The 21097-nt window shown below is 37.2% G+C and overlaps 2 protein-coding genes across 2 annotated transcripts in view; one reads left to right on the top strand and one right to left on the bottom strand.

Moving 5' to 3' along the window:
* The window catches only part of LOC119074360 (mucin-5AC), a 114907-nt gene that overhangs the window by 19324 nt on the left and 74486 nt on the right, over positions 1-21097 (bottom strand). Inside the window, exon 3 of the mRNA XM_037180462.1 lies at positions 1099-1145. Coding sequence (XP_037036357.1) covers positions 1099-1145 — 47 coding nt within the window. The remainder of the gene's footprint in view (positions 1-1098; positions 1146-21097) is intronic.
* LOC119074363 lies at positions 14877-16627 on the top strand. Its single transcript, XM_037180466.1, has 4 exons — positions 14877-15033; positions 15764-15891; positions 15959-16354; positions 16408-16627. The coding sequence occupies exons 1-4, from the start codon at positions 14937-14939 to the stop codon at positions 16567-16569; spliced, it is 783 nt and encodes a 260-aa protein (XP_037036361.1). The 5' UTR covers positions 14877-14936; the 3' UTR covers positions 16570-16627.

Raw genomic sequence — 21097 nt, forward strand, 5'->3', positions numbered from 1 at the left:
TATGAACTCCCTACAACTTGTGGCCGTACACATATTAGTTTCAAACAGATAAGTACAGAGTGTGTCGAGTACATCAAACAAGTAATGGAGCTTTTTTATGCATTAGCATTAACCACAGAACCATTACTAATTGGCAGAAATTTTAAATGAAGTTTTTTTTTCTCCTCTCTAACAGTATTAGGAGTGATCCGTCTCTCATTGTTGTCGTTTTTTTATCTAAAAAAATAGCTTTTATATGCGGTTGTCTTTTGCATTAAGAGTCAACGAGTCATAACATTTTAATTGACCTTTTGTATGTTTTTTCAATTAATTTGTCTAAAAGGTGATGAATAACCGCTTACGTGGTGTTAGAAATATGGGTTTCGCATAATCTGGTCTGGTCAGTGAATTCAGCTGGATTGTAACGTGAGTCTCGGACTGATATGAGACTATTGTTAAGTAACAGATGAATTTTTTTGCGGTGAATACGTAGAAATCACCTTTGCTTCTCTGCGATATGTTAGTCTCTTATGATTCGCGTAGCAAAATCGTGATGGTTGAACTTTTGTACTTCTCGATTCTCGAATGTTCACAAAATTATAAACTCAATTAATCGGCATCTATTGAGCCCCCATGTAGAATCAAGCAAACTCTCCGCCGTTAAATCAGAAAACAATATTTGGAAATACAAAAGGTAAACGTTTCGTCGGAAGTGACAGAAACGACGTGGTGTCGATATGGTGTCTGTCTGATGACACGGATTCGTTGTTGATGTGATGAATGCTTAGCATTTGAGTTAACCACGTGTAATCAAGGTTGTTTATTTTGGGGAGGTCACGCCTTGCGTAAAAACTCAAGTCAACATGCCAAACATACCCAGTACTCCTAAAGTTTTTGATTCTTCTACAGATACAAAGTGCAATGTACATTTGTGGAACTGTCAAAAAACAGTTTTCTTTAGCGATCGAATCCAGCAATTTGGCATAACGTAATTACAAAACCAATTTTACAAATTATGGGACGTGGCTCCAATCATTTAAAACATCTTCACATCTTCACATGTTAAATCATTTTCAAAAAAATAAAATAAAACGAAACAAAAATGTGTAACTACTTTACCTTTGAACCGTAACATGGAATGGCAGCGTTTAAACATAAAATGATGCCTGAAACAGAAAAGACATAAAATTACAAAAAAAAATTAAGGAAATAAAATGAAAATATTTAGAAAAGAATTACTTTCCAAGCAAACAAAAAAACGTCAACGAAAAACATTTCTTATTTTTATTTTGGTTTGGTGTACATTTCTAAAATTTACAGTCGCAGCTAAATATGGAACAGACTTTTATTTTGACTAAAAAAGATTTAATTTCAAAAATTATTTGTAGTAGTGGAATTCCTTGCATTTAAATAAGCTTGCAATGATGCAATCCCGGAGAACGGTAAAAGATCTGACAGTTTTGTTCAATGACAGATTCTTCATTAAGGTGTACCGTTACATTTTACATCTTACCTCTCGTCTTTTAATTACTTCGAAATGTCAAACACCATCCACAGAGGTCTCACTTAAATATTTGACGAAATCTCTTACGGAGAGAAAACTTACGAGTTTTGTTTACGCACAGGGTTGTGTTTGTTTCTATGGATGGCATTGCTATGCATCATCTTCAAGTACGTTTGAAATGTGATTCACGTTAAAAAAATAAAAAATAAAAAAAGGAATGCATGAACGAAACATTTAACGAAACTAAAGTGAGGTTACGTTACAAAGTACCGTTTCTTGAAGATGATCCGTGTTAAGTATTGTTTGTAACGTACGATGAAAGAGGCTAAAGAAGGAGGAGGAGAAGGAGGAGGATTCTTTGGACGCCGACGTAGTTCAGGTACAGATCTGGTTGAGTATATTTCTTTGTCCCGAATACCCTTAATGTCTATCTCTGTCATGGAGTACAGAAAGCAATATATTACATTGTATTGACGTGTATCTTAGTGGGACCTGAGCATGAATTTTGTAATGACTTTTATTTGAAAAAGTAAGAAGAAAGTACACGTATCGCTATCGTGTGTTTTACCAAAGAGAGAAAGACTCCACAAAATACGAAAACACAAGCAACTTACAGATAATTCAAGATTCACGATTCTTTTTTTTACATAAATTGGTTTGTCGTTTATTGCCTGTATAATTGTGGTAATGTCGTACTCATAATTCTTTTGCTTGAGCTTTACTTGAATGTGCATAATATTCACTAGGAAGTTGGTCTCATACAGTGTAAAATTGCCAGAAATTAGAGTGTAAAACGAACGATTTTGAATTTTAAATTCACATGGCATGAAGTCCATTTACTGGCTGGATAAATTATCGGATCTTTTTCCAATATCTATTACGAAAAACGCAGAAAGTACTTCTCGTTCAAGTGAACAGTAATTTCCTCCAATCCATAATATTGTTACTGCATGCATTGGACTACAATTATTTGGTTACCGATGAGAGAAAATAGGAAATTCCAACAACAGCAATGCTTGTCACCAGAGCGAAGCGAGTACCGCCATTTCGCTCGAGGTGGAATTTCCCATTTCTTCAAGAAAAACGACGTTTTCCATATGTACGAGGTGTGATCAACCGTTTTTCTCCACAAACCGAAAACATGAATTCGCCATATCATTTTTGAGTACCTAAAGAAAGTGACAGTTCAAGTGAGAAAAGTTCTATTTTTCTCACTAGAAATGTCAGTCGTCCAATCGCCAACAAAATACAATTTTCTCATGGCCTACGTAGGGGAGAAATTGAGGCTCTGGATCTTGTTGACGGTTTCACAGCAAATCTTCTCTAGCTGAATACGGCGCTGGTTTAGTTTTCAGTGTAAACTAGTAAGTCGTACCCAATGACATAGTAAGTATAGACTGGCCCTCCTGGTATGTTTTCGATACGAAAAGTGAAGCAAAAAAGTTCACGTATAACAATGTGCGAGAGTGCCATAAATATGAATGTGTTAGTGAAGCTTTATGTGTCTTTTGTTCAGTGATTTTTTGCTTCAGTAAAATTTGTATGAAGTTCCGGTCTATATTTACTATGTCATTGGTCGCACCACGCCCTATTTTTTATTAAATCACTCGATATCGACAGATTCTTGACATCTTACAAGATGTGTGAGTCATTTGTGGGGAATGTCAATCTGTGAATCTGATGAATAGGTGAACAAGCCTCGAAATATTGCGAAAATCCTCGTTTTCTTTCGTCAATGCAACGCCGCTAGATCCAACAAAATCCCAATATTTACGTGAACGGCGAAGAAACAAAACCCACAATCTGTGACGGTGTCATGGCGTATTGAAGTGATAGTCTGAATTTTTAGCCCCGTACGAAGTACTGGGGGCTTATAAGATTAATATGCCGTTTGTAACACGTCGAATTGGAAGCAGACAGTAAGGGCAAAGCATTTGCCTATGTTCATAGATAACGAATCCGCAATAAAAACAAGGCATCAGAACAGTCGGAGCGTTTGCTGCGACTTAGCCCCGTACAACCCGTAATCCTATTTCGTCCGCAACCATAATACGTCCGTAGCCCTAATAAGCCCGGAACCCTAATACGTTTACAACCCTCTAATGCGTCTGTTACCAAAATGCAAGTCAAGTTGGGCATTTTCAAATTTACTGAAACTGTTCATTTTTAAAATTGCGCATAGCGCAATTACGAAAGCCCGTACGAAGTACCTTTTAAATAAAACCAACAATTTACGACATTATTTTAGAAACCCAAAATTGTTTGCCAACTTTCCATTGGGTATTCAATTACCTCTCAAATGAAACAAAAACTAGCAAAATCGGATGAGATTTACTCGATTTATGTGCAAAAAACACTTAGGGCCGAGTAGCGACCTTAGTCCAAGGGCCCAAATTTGAAACTTTTTTTGCCACGTTCTTTGCGGTATTCAATTACCTTCCATAAAAAACTAAATCTAGCAAAATGGGACGAGATTTACTCGATTTATGTGCAAAAAACACTTAGGGCCCAGTAACGACCTTTGAGCGATCCCAACAAGCCCACGTTGCATCTTACCCAAAAACAATGTTCAGCAACTTTGTTCTACTCGTCAATACCTTTCATTTGATATATCACAAGCAGCTATTGCGTGCGTATTTCGGTAGATATCGTCGAAAGACTGAAAAACACCTATAGGGCCCTAGCTCTGGAGGGGCCGACCCTACCATGCCCATTTTCGAACTTGACCTTACTTTTGTCGATACCAATCGGGGAAAAAAAGAATTTTGAAAAAAGGTTGTGATTTGCTCAAGCTAGAGGGGTCACGGACGGACGGACGGACGGACATTTTTTTTATTGCGGATTCGTCATCTATTAACATAACCAAATGCTTTGCCCTTACTGTCTGCTTCCAATTCGACGTGTTACAAACGGCATATTAATCTTATAAGCCCCCAGTACTTCGTACGGGGCTAAAAATGTCCGTCCGTCCGTCCGTCCGTCCGTGACCCCTCTAGCTTGAGTAAATCACAACCTTTTTTCAAAATTCTTTTTTTCCCCGATTGGTATCGACAAAAGTAAGGTCAAGTTCGAAAATGGGCATGGTAGGGTCGGCCCCTCCAGAGCTAGGGCCCTATAGGTGTTTTTCAGTCTTTCGACGATATCTACCGAAATACGCACGCAATAGCTGCTTGTGATATATCAAATGAAAGGTATTGACGAGTAGAACAAAGTTGCTGAACAATGTTTTTAGGTAAGATGCAACGTGGGCTTGTTGGGAGGGCTCAAAGGTCGTTACTCGGCCCTAAGTGTTTTTTGCACATAAATCGAGTAAATCTCATCCGATTTTGCTAGTTTCAGTTTTTTATGGAAGGTAATTGAATACCGCAAAGAACGTGGCAAAAAAAGTTTCAAATTTGGGCCCTTGCACTAAGGCCGCTACTCGGCCCTAAGTGCTTTTTGCACATAAATCGAGTAAATCTCAACCGATTTTGCTAGTTTTTGTTTCATTTGAGAGGTAATTGAATACCCAATGGAAAGTTGGCAAAAAATTTTGGGTTTCTAAAATAATGTCGTAAATTGTTGGTTTTATTTGAGAGGTACTTCGTACGGGCTTTCGTAATTGCGCTATGCGCAATTTTAAAAATGAACAGTTTCAGTAAATTTGACAATACCCAACTTGACTTGCATTTTGGTAACAGACGCATTAGAGGGTTGTAGTAAACGCTCCGACTGTTCTGATGCCTTGTTTTTTGTTGATTTTGACATTACATAGTAGATAAGATCTTGTTGCTAACTGCGTAGTAAATGGGAATGTCTTTTGCACACGATGTGATGCTGTACTCGCTTCGCTCGTATCGGTAATTTCACATCCAGTACACAAAACCCCGTTTACGACCTAGTTATGAAAATAGCAATTTTTACCATGGCCAACACACCGTTTTTCATAAAATATACTCAAAAGTTTCAGATGGCGTGAGATGTATTATCAGTGATTATGGTTATGTAATCTGTCAGAGAACCAAAAACTAAGCGACGGAGCGACGGAATCTGTGGCTGTTGCTAATAAGGCCCTAACATCTAAATGTATGTCAAAACTTGAGAAAAAGACGATTTTATTGTTCATTTTATTGTAACTCACATAGATCAATTGAATAGAAAAGAATCTACTACTTCAACACCTATTGTTCTTTCATTGGTAAAATTTTTTATGGCATGCGCAGAATCGTATCTTTTTGTTGTGTATAAGGTCAACTGACACTGTGGTTCGTGGTATCCATTTTCTAGTTATATAGCCGACATATTCAGCGAAGAAACTGAAGAAGAAAGACAATGTTGAAATATTGGACACAATTGATTTCCCGGAGTTTTGATCATCACTCTATATGCTGTACACAGCGGACATGTGTGTCTGATCACTACTAAATTATTCAGCCTGCAAGCACCCACAAATGTGAGTGCGATAATTATATCGGTAATCTAAACTATGAGATCGATTTTCTGATCTTTTCATTTTTCAAACACAATGCACGTTTGATGAATTTGATTCGCTATTCGTAATGCCCTGAGGGGATATTCTTCGAAACAATAAAAATATTTCATTGACGCTGGTTTCAATATTTAAGCAGACAAACAATTTTTCTCTCCATTGATCGCATACGAAATGACGTTATGTGGACTGGCATCCCATTATTTATCTACTTTGATTGAAAAATTATTGATCGATTGAACAGACAGCAACATTTTCAGCAAATTATTAATCGGAAACATATTGACAAGATTCGCATTGACTTTAACACGGTTTGATGGATCGATTCATTTGTGTGTGTTGTTGGCCTGATCATCATCAGATCAATTTTCGTTTGCAAATTCTTATTAAATAAATTTCGCTATTTCAAACAAGAAACTCTCGGCTTCATTGGCAAATTTATGAGACAATTTAATTTTTACATTTGAAATCATTGTTCTGTGTGAGCTTGGCCGATTTGCATACAGAAATTGGTTATGGTTTTCGTTGTCTGTTCCCACGATATTTAGCACAGAATTTATTGTGACGTTTAATTGAATCATTTGACAAGGTTTTTAACGTACGATCTTCAGCATATTAATGAAAACGTCTTGGAGATACGGACGAAGAAAGCGACCATGAAAACAATTTCCTTTTCTTCAAGAAAATTTGCGTTTCAATCTGAAGTTATAAGCTCGAATTGGTGTTACCAACGCACTTCAAGCAAAAGTGCTTCGAGTGACAGCTCCCAAATAGAGTACTTTTTTCAGTGACAACTTCTGTTTAATTCACTGTCCCGTTTCAGTACTCTATTTAGAGTACCCTTCATGCTTGAGGTGCGTTGCTGTTACACATTAAAGGTATCCTGACTTTTGTAATCCATTACAAGCGGCCATCTCAGGCTACTGAGTAATAGTTATTTGTTTACCGAGCGGGAATAGATTTGGAATTTGCTATTCTCCCAGAGGCGAACACAACGTTGTACCTCAATCGGTAGAGTGAGTGGGCGTGGAGTAATTTGGCACACGATGCTAAAATAATGCATTTTTCAACTACGTAGAAGGTGAACTCGCACACGTTTTTTCGATACCAAAATTTTGGAAAAAGAGTTATTAAGTCGATGACATGGCTAAAAAGCATTTACAGGAATAAACTTTCGTGTGCGAGTTCACCTTTTACGTAGTTTAAAAGTGCGTTCATTTGGCACCGTGTGCCAGATTATCCGATACCAGTGAGTGATGGACTCATGTCGTATATGTCACGGGTTCGACTGCCGTGTCAGACATGATAGAGTTTTGCCTAATCGTAAATGATTAGTTTCTGCTGTTAGTTAACACTAGTCATTAGACAAATAGATGCTATTTATTGAACATACTCATTACAGATTGTTTGAAATGTCAACCTGATAAGAACTTTTTTTTTCTTCAAGTTGACATTTCAAACAATCTGTAATGAGTATGTTCAATAAATAGCATCTATTTGTCAAAATTTGTGTGTCAGCCGCCCTCGTGGGTGTCTTAACCTGTTCTTTCAGAACCTTGTGTAATAGGTCTATAAGAAAACACAAGATTCTGAGCACATACGTCACATTGTCATATACATACCCATATAAAAATACTAGCGACACCTACATTCTAATTGATCAATCATATGATTCACAATTGTAAAATCTCTTTAATCTCTTATTTTCTCCACATGGTTAACAAATAACTAAATCATGCCATACATCATGTCATCTATACAGCAGAGTGCATGTCAAACCAAACGAAGTAAAAGATTTTGCTTCAAAATGTTTGGCGATGCTTTAAACAAAGGCAGTCTCTTCCGCCATCCACGCCATTATTCGTATAAATTTATACGTCAGAGAGAGCTTTTTTCTCCTTTGTTACGATCTGTCAGTTTTTGTATTTTGCGATTTAGTATGGAAATGAAAACTAAAATTGAGATATTTTTGCTGTTTTAAGTGGTTTTTCATATTTTTTTGGACCGAAATGTTTTAAAATGTATTTGGAATCGATTGGCATTAACGGATTGCGTGATTTTTTTTATTATTATTATTTTGTTAGTGTTAATTGATTCCAAACACATTTTAAAACATTTTGGTCCATAAAAATATGAAAAACCACTCAAAACAGCAAAGATATCTCAATTTTAGTTTTCATTTCTATTCCATACTAAATCGCAAAATAGAAAACCTGACAGATCGTAACAAAGGAGAAAAAAGCTCTCTCTGACGTATAAATTTATACGACTAATGGCGTGGATTATCCGAAAGTTTGGTGACAGATCATCTCAATTCTCTTTGGAAGATTTTTTGGCTGACGTATAAATGGTTCGAGGAGATGCTATTTATTTATGAACAAATCCCAAAATGATAATTACCTTTCCGTACGTTCTACGCATTCTCATAAAAACAAATTTTCGTTAAAATTTTTGCAATGGTGAAAGTACCAAACGTGTGTCACAGAATCATGATAATCTCATACAATTATTTCATTTTCTATTCTAACGCCTACGAAATGCATGTAATTGTTGCATGCAACGAATTTCGGATGTTTGTTTTGATGCGGCAGCAAAAACAATTTTCAGCTTGCAAGTGATTAAAACAGTAGTGCCGCATAGAAGTGCATTTTTGATCCACTGTAAGCACGTAAAGTGTACGTGCACGTTGTACATAATAAATTATATGAATGGAATGGACTGCTGTGTGGCAGTGATAGTAAATCTACAACGTCTACCACAATGGGTGGGTGGATTCATTTCTAAGAAAATCAGATGACATTCCAACAAATATAGGAGCTCCGAATATTGTTGCTACCTACCTAAAAATTTACTTGACTCACAAGCAGTCCTTACAGCATAGGGACACATTATGATAACATAGTCATTTTCTCACACTGACAAAAAAGAGTTGAAATTCCTACCTGTAGCAGGTAACTTTGTGTGCTTCACATGTATTTTATGTATGAGGCACTACAGCTGTGGCAGCTATTCTAGATTACCTGGAGACAAAACTACCTGCTACATGTAGGAATTTCAACTCTTTTTTGTCAGTGCACTCTAGCTGAAACTTCGGGTTTCTTTGTTGTGAAAAACGTCGCGAGAAGACAAGTAGGAAATTTCATTTTCTCAGGTGACAGCAAAACACTCGAAATGAAATTTTCAATTTTTCTTCCCTCTGGGTGCACAAATAACTATTTGATTTTGCATCTTTACTCTTCATGGCGTCACGTCCTTTACGTATGATCCCTAACCGATAGTGTCCGGTAATATCAGGGTTGACTTCTGCAATGCTAACCTTTCAAAATGCTAGTGGTATTCATTGAATCAACAAATGTCCAACTAAACACAAAATCGAATCCGCACGGTTCTCCCGCTAAATTTGATTTACTGAAATGTGTCCGTTTGTTCAGTTACCTTGGTGCTCATAATTTTCGTTAAACTGAAAACAATTATTGAAAACAACAAGTTACAACCGAATTCCAATTAATTAACTCATGAGAACTGGTCACGATTGGTTCCGAAAAATCGCTGCTGCTAAAGAGGTTAAATCACATAACGAAAAAAAATTGTTTCCTCGATGGTTGGATTTATGTGCAGACATTTATTTTCTCAGCAGTAAATTATCGAATCATTGCCTTCATTCAATTCGCTATTAATATTTTTTTCATCGTATATGTGCTCGGTCTCGTCTCAAATTCATATCTAATCACACTCTAAAAATCATCAGAACCTATTGGATTGGAGCATATTTCTGTACGATATGCCACAATGGTGAAAAATAAATTTATTGAAGAGAAGAACGAAAAACAAAAATGATTTCTTCTCTCGTTATCGCAGCATCCAATCAGCAAGGTTATTGAAATCATCTTTCACGAGATAAAATGGCTGGTTCGATTGTACAACACACCGCATTTTATATTTTATTGTTTTCGATTGGAATTGGCACATTTTTTTCTCAGTCGTGTAAATTCCCAATGATTGTTTTCAGTGCATTTATTGTCTACATACCTTCATAATATATCAATTTATGTTTGAGCAATGACAAAAGATGTGCGATACTATGCGATATTGAGTCATATCCCAGCTGAATAGGTTATTATTGGCATAATAAACCACTATCATCCAATGTATCGAGAGAGTACGTAACTACTTTCGGACGTAAAGCTTTCAATCAGAGAATGATGAAATTTGTGGATTCAACGAGGTCAAAGTGATCCTTAATATTGTAAGCTAAACAGTGAGCCATTTTGGTGATATTGCTGGGAGAGCCACCTACAATTCCTGTTATGATGAGAGAGAAAGAAACATAATTTGGACCAGTTATTTTAACTTGGCTTGAGGTAAGTTATACAGTGTTAAACAGGGGAAAAACCAGTTAATTGAACTGATCCCGATATGTCAAAATTTGTATGTAATCAGGGGAAAAAACCAGTTAATTTAACTTATCCAAAATGGGTGATATGTCAAAATGAGAACTCTCTTTTAACACTGAATAATTAACTAGTCTTCGGAACTGTCGCTCTGGTCATAACCTGGTCTATAGTGTTTAAAGAGCGGAAAAAGATAGAAAAAAGGAAATTATTCAACTGGTTTCGATGATCCTATGTCCTATGTCAAAATTTGTATGTAAAAGTCCAGTTAACTGGTAACAAACCAGTTAATCTAACTGAGCTCGATATCGAGTTGGGGCACTTTCTTTTTTTTACATTCTCTTTAAACACTCTATAGTGTTAAGTGAGAGCGAAAACCAGTGGAATTTAACTGGTCTCAGAGTCAGATGTAACACCGCCAAAGACTGTCCCAAGCCAGTTTGAAAAAGAGTGGAGGGAATGAAGTTTAACGAGGACGTAGCAGTAGATAAGATAGGATTAGATAGATCAATCTTAAGGCTGAATGAATCGTGAGTTGGAAGCCGAAAGAATTGGGGTTAAGGGACCAACGTTGAGGCGAAACAACACGATCAGGAAGCCCAAGGATAGAACGATCCCAGAATTCTTATTAGCTACTAGGTTAAGCTTTTCAAGGACGTCCTTTAAAAGACGTCAATAACCTTTTGCTCAGATAGGTCCAAAAGAATGGGCAAAGCTTTATGGAAAAGAATGTTCAAAAAGAGTAACACTACCCCGTCGGGCACTGTGCACTTTGATAGGCACTGTGGTCCCGGTACGTGCAGAAATGCGCGGGTCAGAGCTCGGGGATTACCGGGGGCGAGCAAAGTAAAGCTTTCATACTCACCAACCCGCAGTAGCAAGCGTGGTGTTTTAATGCTAAAAACCTTCAAACGAAGCCACAACGAATTATACATTGCCACATATAATGCCAGAACATTGTCGTCAAGACAAAAAATGCAAGAAATGGAAGAAGAGCTAGAAAAGATAAAATGGGATGTTGTGGGAGTGAGCGAAGTGAGAAAACCTGGAGAGGAATGCCTGAAATTACAATCAGGGCATACAATCTTCTACCGAGGAAGTGACAGTCAGATGCTGATGCACGGTGTCGGATTGTTCATAAACAAGCGGTGGTCGGATCGCATAATTCACACGAAAAGCATATCCGATCGAGTGATATACGTAAGCCTGAAGATAAATAACAGATACAGTGTCAAATTAATTCAGGTTTACGCACCCACGTCCACCCATGATGACGAAGAAGTAGAAAGATTCTATGAAGATGTCGAGAAAGCTCTGGACGAAAACCCATCACATTACCAATATCTCATCGGTGATTTCAATGCGAAGCTGGGAAAACGAGAAGAAGACTCCGAAGTTTCTATTGGCAGTTTTAGCAACGACCAAAGAAATGAGCGTGGAAATGTTTTACTCAACTTCCTACAGCAACACAATTTGTACGCAATGAATTCATTTTTTGCAGGAAAGCCTCAACGTAAATGGACTTGGGCTAGTGCAGATGGTGTAACGAAAAATGTGATCGATTACATCATAACTGGCTGTAAGTCAACCGTTAAGAACGTTACGGTCCTAAACAATTTTTCAACAGGTAGTGATCACCGAATGGTTCGTGCAAGAGTCACGTTAAATACCAGATTTCAAAGATCACAACTAGTTCAAAAAAGTGAAAGGATTGACGTACAACGGCTTTACACACAAAATGAAGAATTTACTACGAAAATGACTGCCGAATTAGATAACGTCAACAATCAATGTGAAACATTGGACGAATTGAATACCAAAATCGTCGATACAATAATGGGTTTCATGAAATCCAAATGCAAATCCGTCCAAGGGAAAGAATCAAAACTCAGCAGAGAAACATTAGACCTGATCGCAAGCAGAGCAGAGTTGGTAAAAAACGGAGGACGAGATTCGGTGGAATACCGGAACCTGTCTAAAAGTATCAACAAAGCAAGGAGATCAGATGAAAGAAAATATAATGTCCAATTGGCTCAAAACATAATTGAAGCTAACTGTAATATGAAAGTCCTACGGAGAAAAATGACAAACGCCAAAAAAGAAATCTTCAAACTACGAGACAAAACAGGAACGATCCAAACGGATCGAAATGCGATATTAAACGTTGCAACAGAATTTTATGAGAATTTGTTTTCTTCAGCAAGACAGAGTCCAACGGAAGAAACCGAAGATAGACCAATAATAAGAAACGTGGGATCGGAGGATATGCCCGACATAACTGTTGATGAAGTCAAGGCCGCAGTAGCCGAGATGAAAAACAAAAAGTCTCCAGGAGAAGATGGTGTTCCAGTGGAAGCCATTAAACTAGGTGGAGACTCCTTATTAAAGGCAATCACGGCTTTGTTTAATCAATGTCTCCAATGGGAAGAAGTACCAGAAGCTTGGGAAAATGCGGTAATTACATTGCTGCATAAAAAAGGAGACATAACAAAGCTGGAAAATTACCGACCCATAAGCCTATTGTCAACACTCTACAAGTTGTTTATGAAAATCATTACGAAGAGGAACACTAACAAGTTCGACTTCTACCAACCTGTTGAGCAAGCTGCTTTCAGATCTGGTTTCAGCACAAACGACCATTTGCAAGTGATGAGAACGCTTATTGAGAAGTGTCGTGAATACAACATTGACATAGTCTTGCTATTCATAGACTTCTAAAAAGCTTTCGATTCAGTGGAAACATGGTCGATATTGGACGCATTAGACGAATGTAGAGTAGACTCAAGGTACTCCAACACAATTCGATATGTGTACAAAAATGCTAATTCATGTATAAAACTTCATGAGAGCACGGAGAAATTCAGAATTGGCCGAGGTGTAAGGCAGGGTGACACCATTTCACCGAAATTATTCACGGCGATTCTGCAGAGTGTTTTTAGGAAGTTAAACTGGAGTAAAATGGGAATAAATATAAATGGAGAGTACCTGAGCAATCTCCGCTTCGCTGATGACATTGTACCGATAGCAGCGAATCTAGGTCAGGCTCAGCTTATGCTACAACAGTTAAGTGAAGAGGCAAACAAAGTTGGCCTCAAGATGAACTTATCGAAAACAAAAGTCATGACCAACATCGGGGACGATAGAGAAATCAAAAATGGTGACACTGTCATTGAACGAGTCGACAGCTACGTATATCTAGGACATAAGCTGAAGTTAGGTCTGGACAACCAGACTGCAGAAATAAGACGTAGGATTGGTCTTGCATGGGCAGCGTTCGGAAAACTCAGACTAATTTTCAAAAGCAAAATGAATAATAGTCTGAAACGCAAAGTTTTCGACACTTGTGTCCTTCCAGTGCTCACTTATGGAGCGGAAACGTTAACTTTAACGAAAGCATCCGAAGAAAAATTGAGAGTGACACAAAGAGCCATGGAACGGAGTTTGCTTGGAATAACACTCAGAGACAGAATGACGAATCAATGGATTGGACAACAAACCAGGGTCGTTGATGTCATGGAAAGAATAGCATCTCTGAAATGGAGCTGGGCGGGACATATTGCAAGAAGGACAGACGAACGTTGGACCAAAAAGATCATGAACTGGCGACCATATAAAAGACGAGCTATAGGTAGACCACCAGAGAGATGGACAAACGGAATTAAGAATATTGCAGGTACAAACTGGCAGCAAATGGCAATGGATCGTACGAAATGGAAAGACGTTGGAGAGGCCTACATCCAGCAGTGGATAGAAACAGGCTGAAAAAGAAGAGAAGAAGAAGAAGAGTCAGATGTCAAAAATTCATAAATAAAAACTAAAATTGAGAGTCATACTGTGTTTACAAACAAAATAAATTGGTTTGCGATTTCTCTCATTTCGACGTGTTACCGGAGAGTGAAGATCTGTCAAATTTAACTGGTCTTGAGGGCAATGTCAAAATATTTATTTCAAGGCCAGTTACTTTTATCTAAGTTGAAATATGTCTTCGTCTAAGAAATTATTGATAAATGACATTCTTTTCACAAGCTGAAAAATGCTCATACACTCGAACCACTCATAATAGAGAATTAACGAAGAGATGTTTCGGCTCAGATAAACGTAACTGGCCTTGAAGGTAATGCAAAAATAAGAGATGAAACACAAGTTGTATTTCAAAAATTCAAACTTTGAATTTCGATTTATTTTCATTCATAAATATTTTGACATTGCCCTCAAGACCAGTTCAATTTAACTGATCTTCGCTGATCCGTCAATCTTCATCTTTATGAATCGATAGCAGGTCATAGATTTCTTCGTTATACTTATCGTCAGCGAGTTTTGTTACGTTTATCATAACAGATTGTCTTGTAATGCTTGTAATTTACGACGGCCTTACAGTATTACCATTTACACAACTGGAACAAAATGCAAACGTTTCGATGCTAAACAACGTAAATAAATAGTTATCACAAAGCATTAAAGGTCAATCACCAGTTGTGTTATCTGCTGTAATCCATTAACAATGTGGGGTAAACACATGGAGTGACTGATTTAAACAAATTTAAAAAAAAAGATCATTTCAATTGCGGTCTTCGTGTGTGTTTTTCTCTCTATTATGAAGATTTCGATTGTGATTTCATCGATTAGTCTCGTAAATTTGATAGAATTTTGTTTATCAGACAAACATGTTTATGGACGACTTCGATACGGAGGTAAGCTCCATCGTTTTGATATATGGAGTGGGTGAGGGGAAATTTGGTAAACATATCCCCAATATAAATGACAATTAAAAGTGAACGTGGTCAGTCAATTTGTCCTGTCTGTACATAAATGCTATATTTACCGCGCGAAATTTACAACGCCGACAACGCTAATTTGACGACTGGGACGTCGTTTCGACGGAGAAGAAATATGTCAAATGACAGCTGGTTTTTTGAGAGAGAATTCAATACATTTTCTCTCGACCAAATTCAAAATACTTCGACATATTCCATCTAATCCGTCAAAACGACCCAGTCGTCATATTGGCATCTCTCTGTACTTACAATCTCCGCAGTGCAAATTGACTGACCACGTTCACCTCAATTGTCACTTATTGCGTAGATGTTTTTTTTGTGTAGATCGCAAAAGTATATTTTTGAAGTGAATTGACAATTCAGGACTCAATTCCGAAAATATTCTTGAATCCCAATAGATCATTTTCATGACCTTGTAAACGTCAGACACGATCCCAACTGTCAGACATGTCGAAAAATATCGAATGAATTGAACGAACGATTTTCATATAAAAATCAGTAAATTGAACGCAGTTAACGTCACTTGATTGAGGTTAAGGACTACTTGACGAAAAATTAAGTGGGGTTACGTTGACAAGTACCGTATAATGAAAATGATCTATATGGAAGACGTTAGAGACGATCTGACGCTGTTCCTATGCTCTAGTCGACTACAAACTTCACGAAACGATATTGATCGACGAAAAAACCAGCGTACCGACAAACTACTTCATCATTTTCAAATATTTAGCTTCGCATTTGAAGCCCATCGGTTACATCGAATTTGATGTTAATGTGAGAAAATCTAGAGACACAGAAATCCCAATCGAATTTATTCATAAGGTTTTTTTTGGTGTTTTAGTCACCTAGTACGGGTTCCATAGAAGCTATAGAGGCGACACACGATGGTTATATTTTTGAGGAAGCGTTTCCGGTTCCTAATTTCTTTGCTAAAATTCGTATCGATTCGACATTGGACGTGAAGGCAACTTTAAAGATTTACAAGATAGGCGGCTACACGCCCTATTTAAGCATCGGGAATTGGGGAGCTGCCAAAAGTGTAACGATCATCTACTCCAAAGCCGCTCGATCCGGAAAGCAGCCAATCTATGCACAGAACTCAATTGGTAAGCGTCAGAGTGGCGACGAGTTAGTTCACTTTCAAATTAGCAATGTTACGAATGCAAGCCGTTTCCCAAGCAGAGCATTCGAGTATGCCGGTGATGATTACATTACATTTGTGGGATTTTCGTTGAGTGTCGGTAATTTTGAAATTGTTTTCTTTTCGTCCGAACTAATTGTTACTTTTAGTCACCTACAGCTGTGGTACTGATCAATACGACGTTCGTCGGTGAAAAGGAATTCAACGCCGTCGTATACGACATAAACGCTGAACACTTTGTGGCCAATGTTTCGGTATATGCAATCAAAAGTCATTCGGGGAATCGTCAGGCTGTATTGAGTTCATTGTAATGCTTTTTCAAAAAAATAAAATTTCATCGTTTATGTCATCTGTCATTGATGTCAACGAAGTCTAACTTGAACGGGTAAATGTTTTTACAGCCTGCGAATACATTGGATGCTGCTAGATAATTCATTAATTTTGAAACGATTTTGTGACACTCTTGTAACAGTTTTTCGACAAGCGTAGTTGTATACCTTGCCTTCGGCCGTCTTAAAAAAAGAATCTACCATTTTGGCTGTAATCTCAAAATGTTCACACTCGTTTTATGACAAAAAATATGGCGTCACTTTCCAAAATGGCGACTAGAAGTGTTTCAGTACTGCCAGAAATGGGTGGAACGTCCGATGGGCTAAAAACCATTTTCAACTAATTTTTGAATTAGTTATTGAACAAGTGGTAAAAAGATGAAAAGTCACGTTTTTGTGTTGTTATTGACCTCAGCTTCGCCTCGGATTAACAAAATTCACACAAAAACTCCACTTTTTAACTGTTTATCCCTTGTTATGTTAATAACTGTTGTAAAGCCCATTTCAGTTTTCGACGCCATCTTGGATCCCAGAGAAATCCACCTTTGAAACCATCGTCCAAAATATTTGTCTTAGTCCATCCTACATTCCTACAATCTTCAATCGTAAATTGCTTTCAACAACCCGATTGTTCAAAGCGCGATTGAGACCAGACTTAAAACCAAATTGGCTGAGAGAAGGTGTGATGTTACGATAGAGATGTGAAGTTCGTACAGTTTGTAAAGTTCGTAAGTGAACTTTTGGCATTTGTTGACATTTATGTCGAAAGTCTTGTTAAAAGTGGACTTCAGGATATTTCGGGTAGAACTTATACCCGGACCTCCAATAAGACACAACTTTGCCGCTCGGCTGTTTATTGAAAAGTGATTAACAACATTTTGCTCTTAAATAAGGCCACTTAGACTTTGTGATCCATTTAGACTGCTTCTCTATCACTAGATAGAATTACATCAAGTGCAAATTCCAACAAATTGAGAAAGTATTTTAGAAAGACTATTTGCACACTGAAAATAGATGCGAGAAAATTTCCAGTTTTTATTTTGGTCAAAAAATTAATATGGGAAATGAGGACAATTGTGTAAGATGCTCAACCGGACATTTCCTTCATAAATGAGGCGATACGTGCAGTACACATATCCGTACAAATCTACAAAATTCAACGTAATATATACAGCGCAACAACACATTTTACATCTGACTGGAAACCATTGTGATCCGGTTTTTCTTTCTTTCGATTAATTTTACCTCGACGTTACATGGTCCTCTTCAATATTATGTTAACCTTCTGGACACGGTACACGACATTTTAGAGCAAAATGTTATGTTTTTTCGGTGACATTGCCTCTTGAGTGTTTTCGATGCAATAAATACCGATGAGTGTTGTTATTGTATACGGATGACCGTACGATGTTGCATAATTTAATGAATGCAAAAATGTTCGGTCGAAGTTGAATGCCTTCGATGTTTTTGTTTTTTTTTGGTATTTATTTTTGCGTGAACAACACATTGACCTTTCCAAATTATGTGTGTCGCTGAAAGCGAAATTGTTTTGATGTGATGTGGGACTGCATTATAAATTTAGCAATCATTGGCATTCCACTGAGTAAATGTAATGAGTTGTTTGAAAGTCCATCCACGTTAATTACAAGCAGAATTAAAGGATTTTAGAATTATGTCAATCATTCGAGACTGGCAAACATATCAGAAATACAGAAATATTATTTATCCGAATCTATTACTTCACTTAATCTAAACATCGTCGACGGATTGACGGCAAATCTTTTACTTCGTTAAATTTAGTACACACTTTGTCGTCTAGGCCATCGTCTGAAGAAGTGTAAAACATTATGAGTAAGATAAACCTATCCCGCCCCATATCCACCCAACGACATATGGAGGTAGTGAGAAGACCTTCGAAATTGCTGAGTCTGATTTGATTTGTTCGTTTTAGAGACCTCACTAAATTTAATGTTTTTGAACATTCTTTTTGTTGAACATACACGTGAATTTCCGGATGGGCTAGCGATGAAATAAACCGCATTGGATCCTTAAAATGAACTCACAGACTCACTCTTGTGTTTAAAGCAACTCAGTTTGGAAAGGGTTTTTTTTGACTCTTGTGGTTGCATACCTCGACTTCATCTCGGATATGCAAATTCTACTTTTGTCAAAATAACCCTTTGCTTCAAACACACTCCTGACTTTGTCTCGCATCACAAATTGAGCCCTGATGTAATGAATTACTTCCGCCGCATCCAATGTATAATCGACACTCAGCATGTAATGAAACAAGAATTACAAAGCCAATCAAACGGACTACAAAATATTTGAAGCAAAGATTGAGTGTTGATATTCAACTTATAGTTCGAATGCGGTATCCATTCTCTGTGTACCCATCAAAGTGTCCCCTCGAGGAAGTTTATTATCTGATTTCAATTTGAAATTATTTTCGTTCTTTGAATCTTTGTTCGACGTTCGACCGATTGGACCATGGAAAATGGTTTATTTTATTTTGCCGAATGAGAGAGAAGTAATAGATCGTCTTGTATGCAGTAAATTGATATGACCTTCACCGTAATTAAAATTACTTTTATAAACGCGCATTCATTCATAACTCAGAATTGTATTCGCTTGTAACGTGCAATTGATTGCGATGAAAAATACATTCATTATATATCAGCTAATGGAGCTGCTTTTATTGGAAAAATGTTTGGGAACACATCCTTCAATAAATTGGTAAATGATGAGCACCTGTTCTCCACACAAAATCTATTACACAGGGACTACTATGTACGAATATTGAAAACTACAAACGAAATAATTTCAAAACGATGCATGAACAAACACTCATGGTCGAACAGTTTCGGGCCAATCAATTACGATTCGATTGTAAATGTTCTACATCAATTTCAATATAGAATATGTGCACGATGCCAACAGCATTGCAAAGCAAACTGCATCGGTGCGAAAGTCTGAATTGACTAGATGTCAGTAGAACAAATGGTTGGGACAAATGATACACTTGTTATAAGTTAGCCTAATTACTTTAAGTTTCTAAAATCTAAATCTCCCGTGAACGGTCCTGAACGAGGGATTCCAGTACCACTCTCGACATTCTACGCTTTCATAATCCAATGGAAAGAGAAAGCTTTTAAGAAAGAGTGGAAGGATCTTATGTCCCTCCCACTTATCCTCACTTATCCTAATCCTAAGATCCTAAATAGAAACTTGTCTGAAACTCAAAATACTTGATTTGTCCAACTTAGTGGAGCTAACCACACACACACACTGGCTAATGAAATTGAATTAGAATTTCATTTATATTATGATTCGCTAGACATTTTCGTGTGCGAAATGGTATAGTGTTTTCAGAGCTTCGTACCTGTACCACTGTCGTCATGGGCTGATGAGAAATGATATTTTTGATCTGCATATCAATGGAAAACGTCGAAAGACGTTTTTAATTTTCTCTCAAATCCAAACAGTGGTCTAAATTTCTTATGTTTACATCTTTAAGGTTCCTGTTTCTATTCATTCCCTTGACTGAAAATCAGGGTCTTACGACAGAAAATCAAAAGGCTCCTAGAAAATGTCAAAAACAAAATTGGAAAATTTCATAAAAATCTCCAAGAAAACTGAGACTGGAATGACCTCAGTCAAGGGATCTGACCTACCCAAGAGATGGGGCCTAGTAGAAACGACGTTCTTTCATTGTGCAGCAACGAAATCAACTACATAAATATGATTAATGAGCGAGGCAGACAGCAAAAACCGTTTCGATTCTACGTATTATTCCCCATCTTAGATCGATGGTAAATCGATTCTAAAATTCGAGTAGAGAGATGGTATGGAGAGAGAGAAAAAAAAATCGGTAATTTAATTGGTAAAACCTTGACGCTGCTGGATTTGAAAAATTTTGCAATGATCAACAGAATAATGATCTCTCTCACAGCATCGCATCGTCCAAAAGAACTAAACAAACGATAAATTTGAATTAGCAAACAACTCAATTATTAAAGAGAAAAAGATTTATTTACTTGATCCAATGCGATAAGATTAATTACTACTGATTCTACCTCCTTTGTTTCGTTTTATACATTTTTGTTGAAGCACGGCTGGAGGTTTATGCATAATAGATACACCGAATGGAGTTTTGATTTTTTGACTATTGCATATTTTATGTATTCCTAATGCATATTGACTGAACGACTAACAAGCGCGCAATTTCACGAACAGAGCTGCATGGGCTGGTTTTTTTTTCTTCTCCTCTGTGCATCAGCAGTAAAAATGCAACAAAAACTGGCAATATTTTCGAGTATATCGAACTCAACGAAACGGTTTCGTTTGTGAATTTAGTTGACTGCAGGAGATTTTTAGGTGATTAATAAAATTGACTTACTACAGTCGGTTCACATGGTCTGGGAAAAAAAACCTGGCAAATTACACGTCATGAGTCTGATGATTTTGAAAATTTTAATGCGAAGGTTACACACGATCAATGAATCAGACA

Source organism: Bradysia coprophila, unplaced genomic scaffold (genome assembly GCF_014529535.1).
Source record: "Bradysia coprophila strain Holo2 unplaced genomic scaffold, BU_Bcop_v1 contig_151, whole genome shotgun sequence".
NCBI classification, from domain to species: Eukaryota; Metazoa; Arthropoda; class Insecta; order Diptera; family Sciaridae; genus Bradysia; species Bradysia coprophila.

What these genes read in the sequence shown, in the direction of transcription:
- LOC119074363 (XM_037180466.1), top strand. Translation starts at nt 14,937, where the DNA reads ATGAAGATTTCGATTGTGATTTCATCGATTAGTCTCGTAAATTTGATA. An exon ending in TGGACGACTTCGATACGGAG is followed by an intron (nt 15,034 to 15,763) that starts GTAAGCTCCATC and finishes CCTATGCTCTAG; the next exon opens with TCGACTACAAACTTCACGAA. An exon ending in TTGTGGGATTTTCGTTGAGT is followed by an intron (nt 16,355 to 16,407) that starts GTCGGTAATTTT and finishes TGTTACTTTTAG; the next exon opens with TCACCTACAGCTGTGGTACT.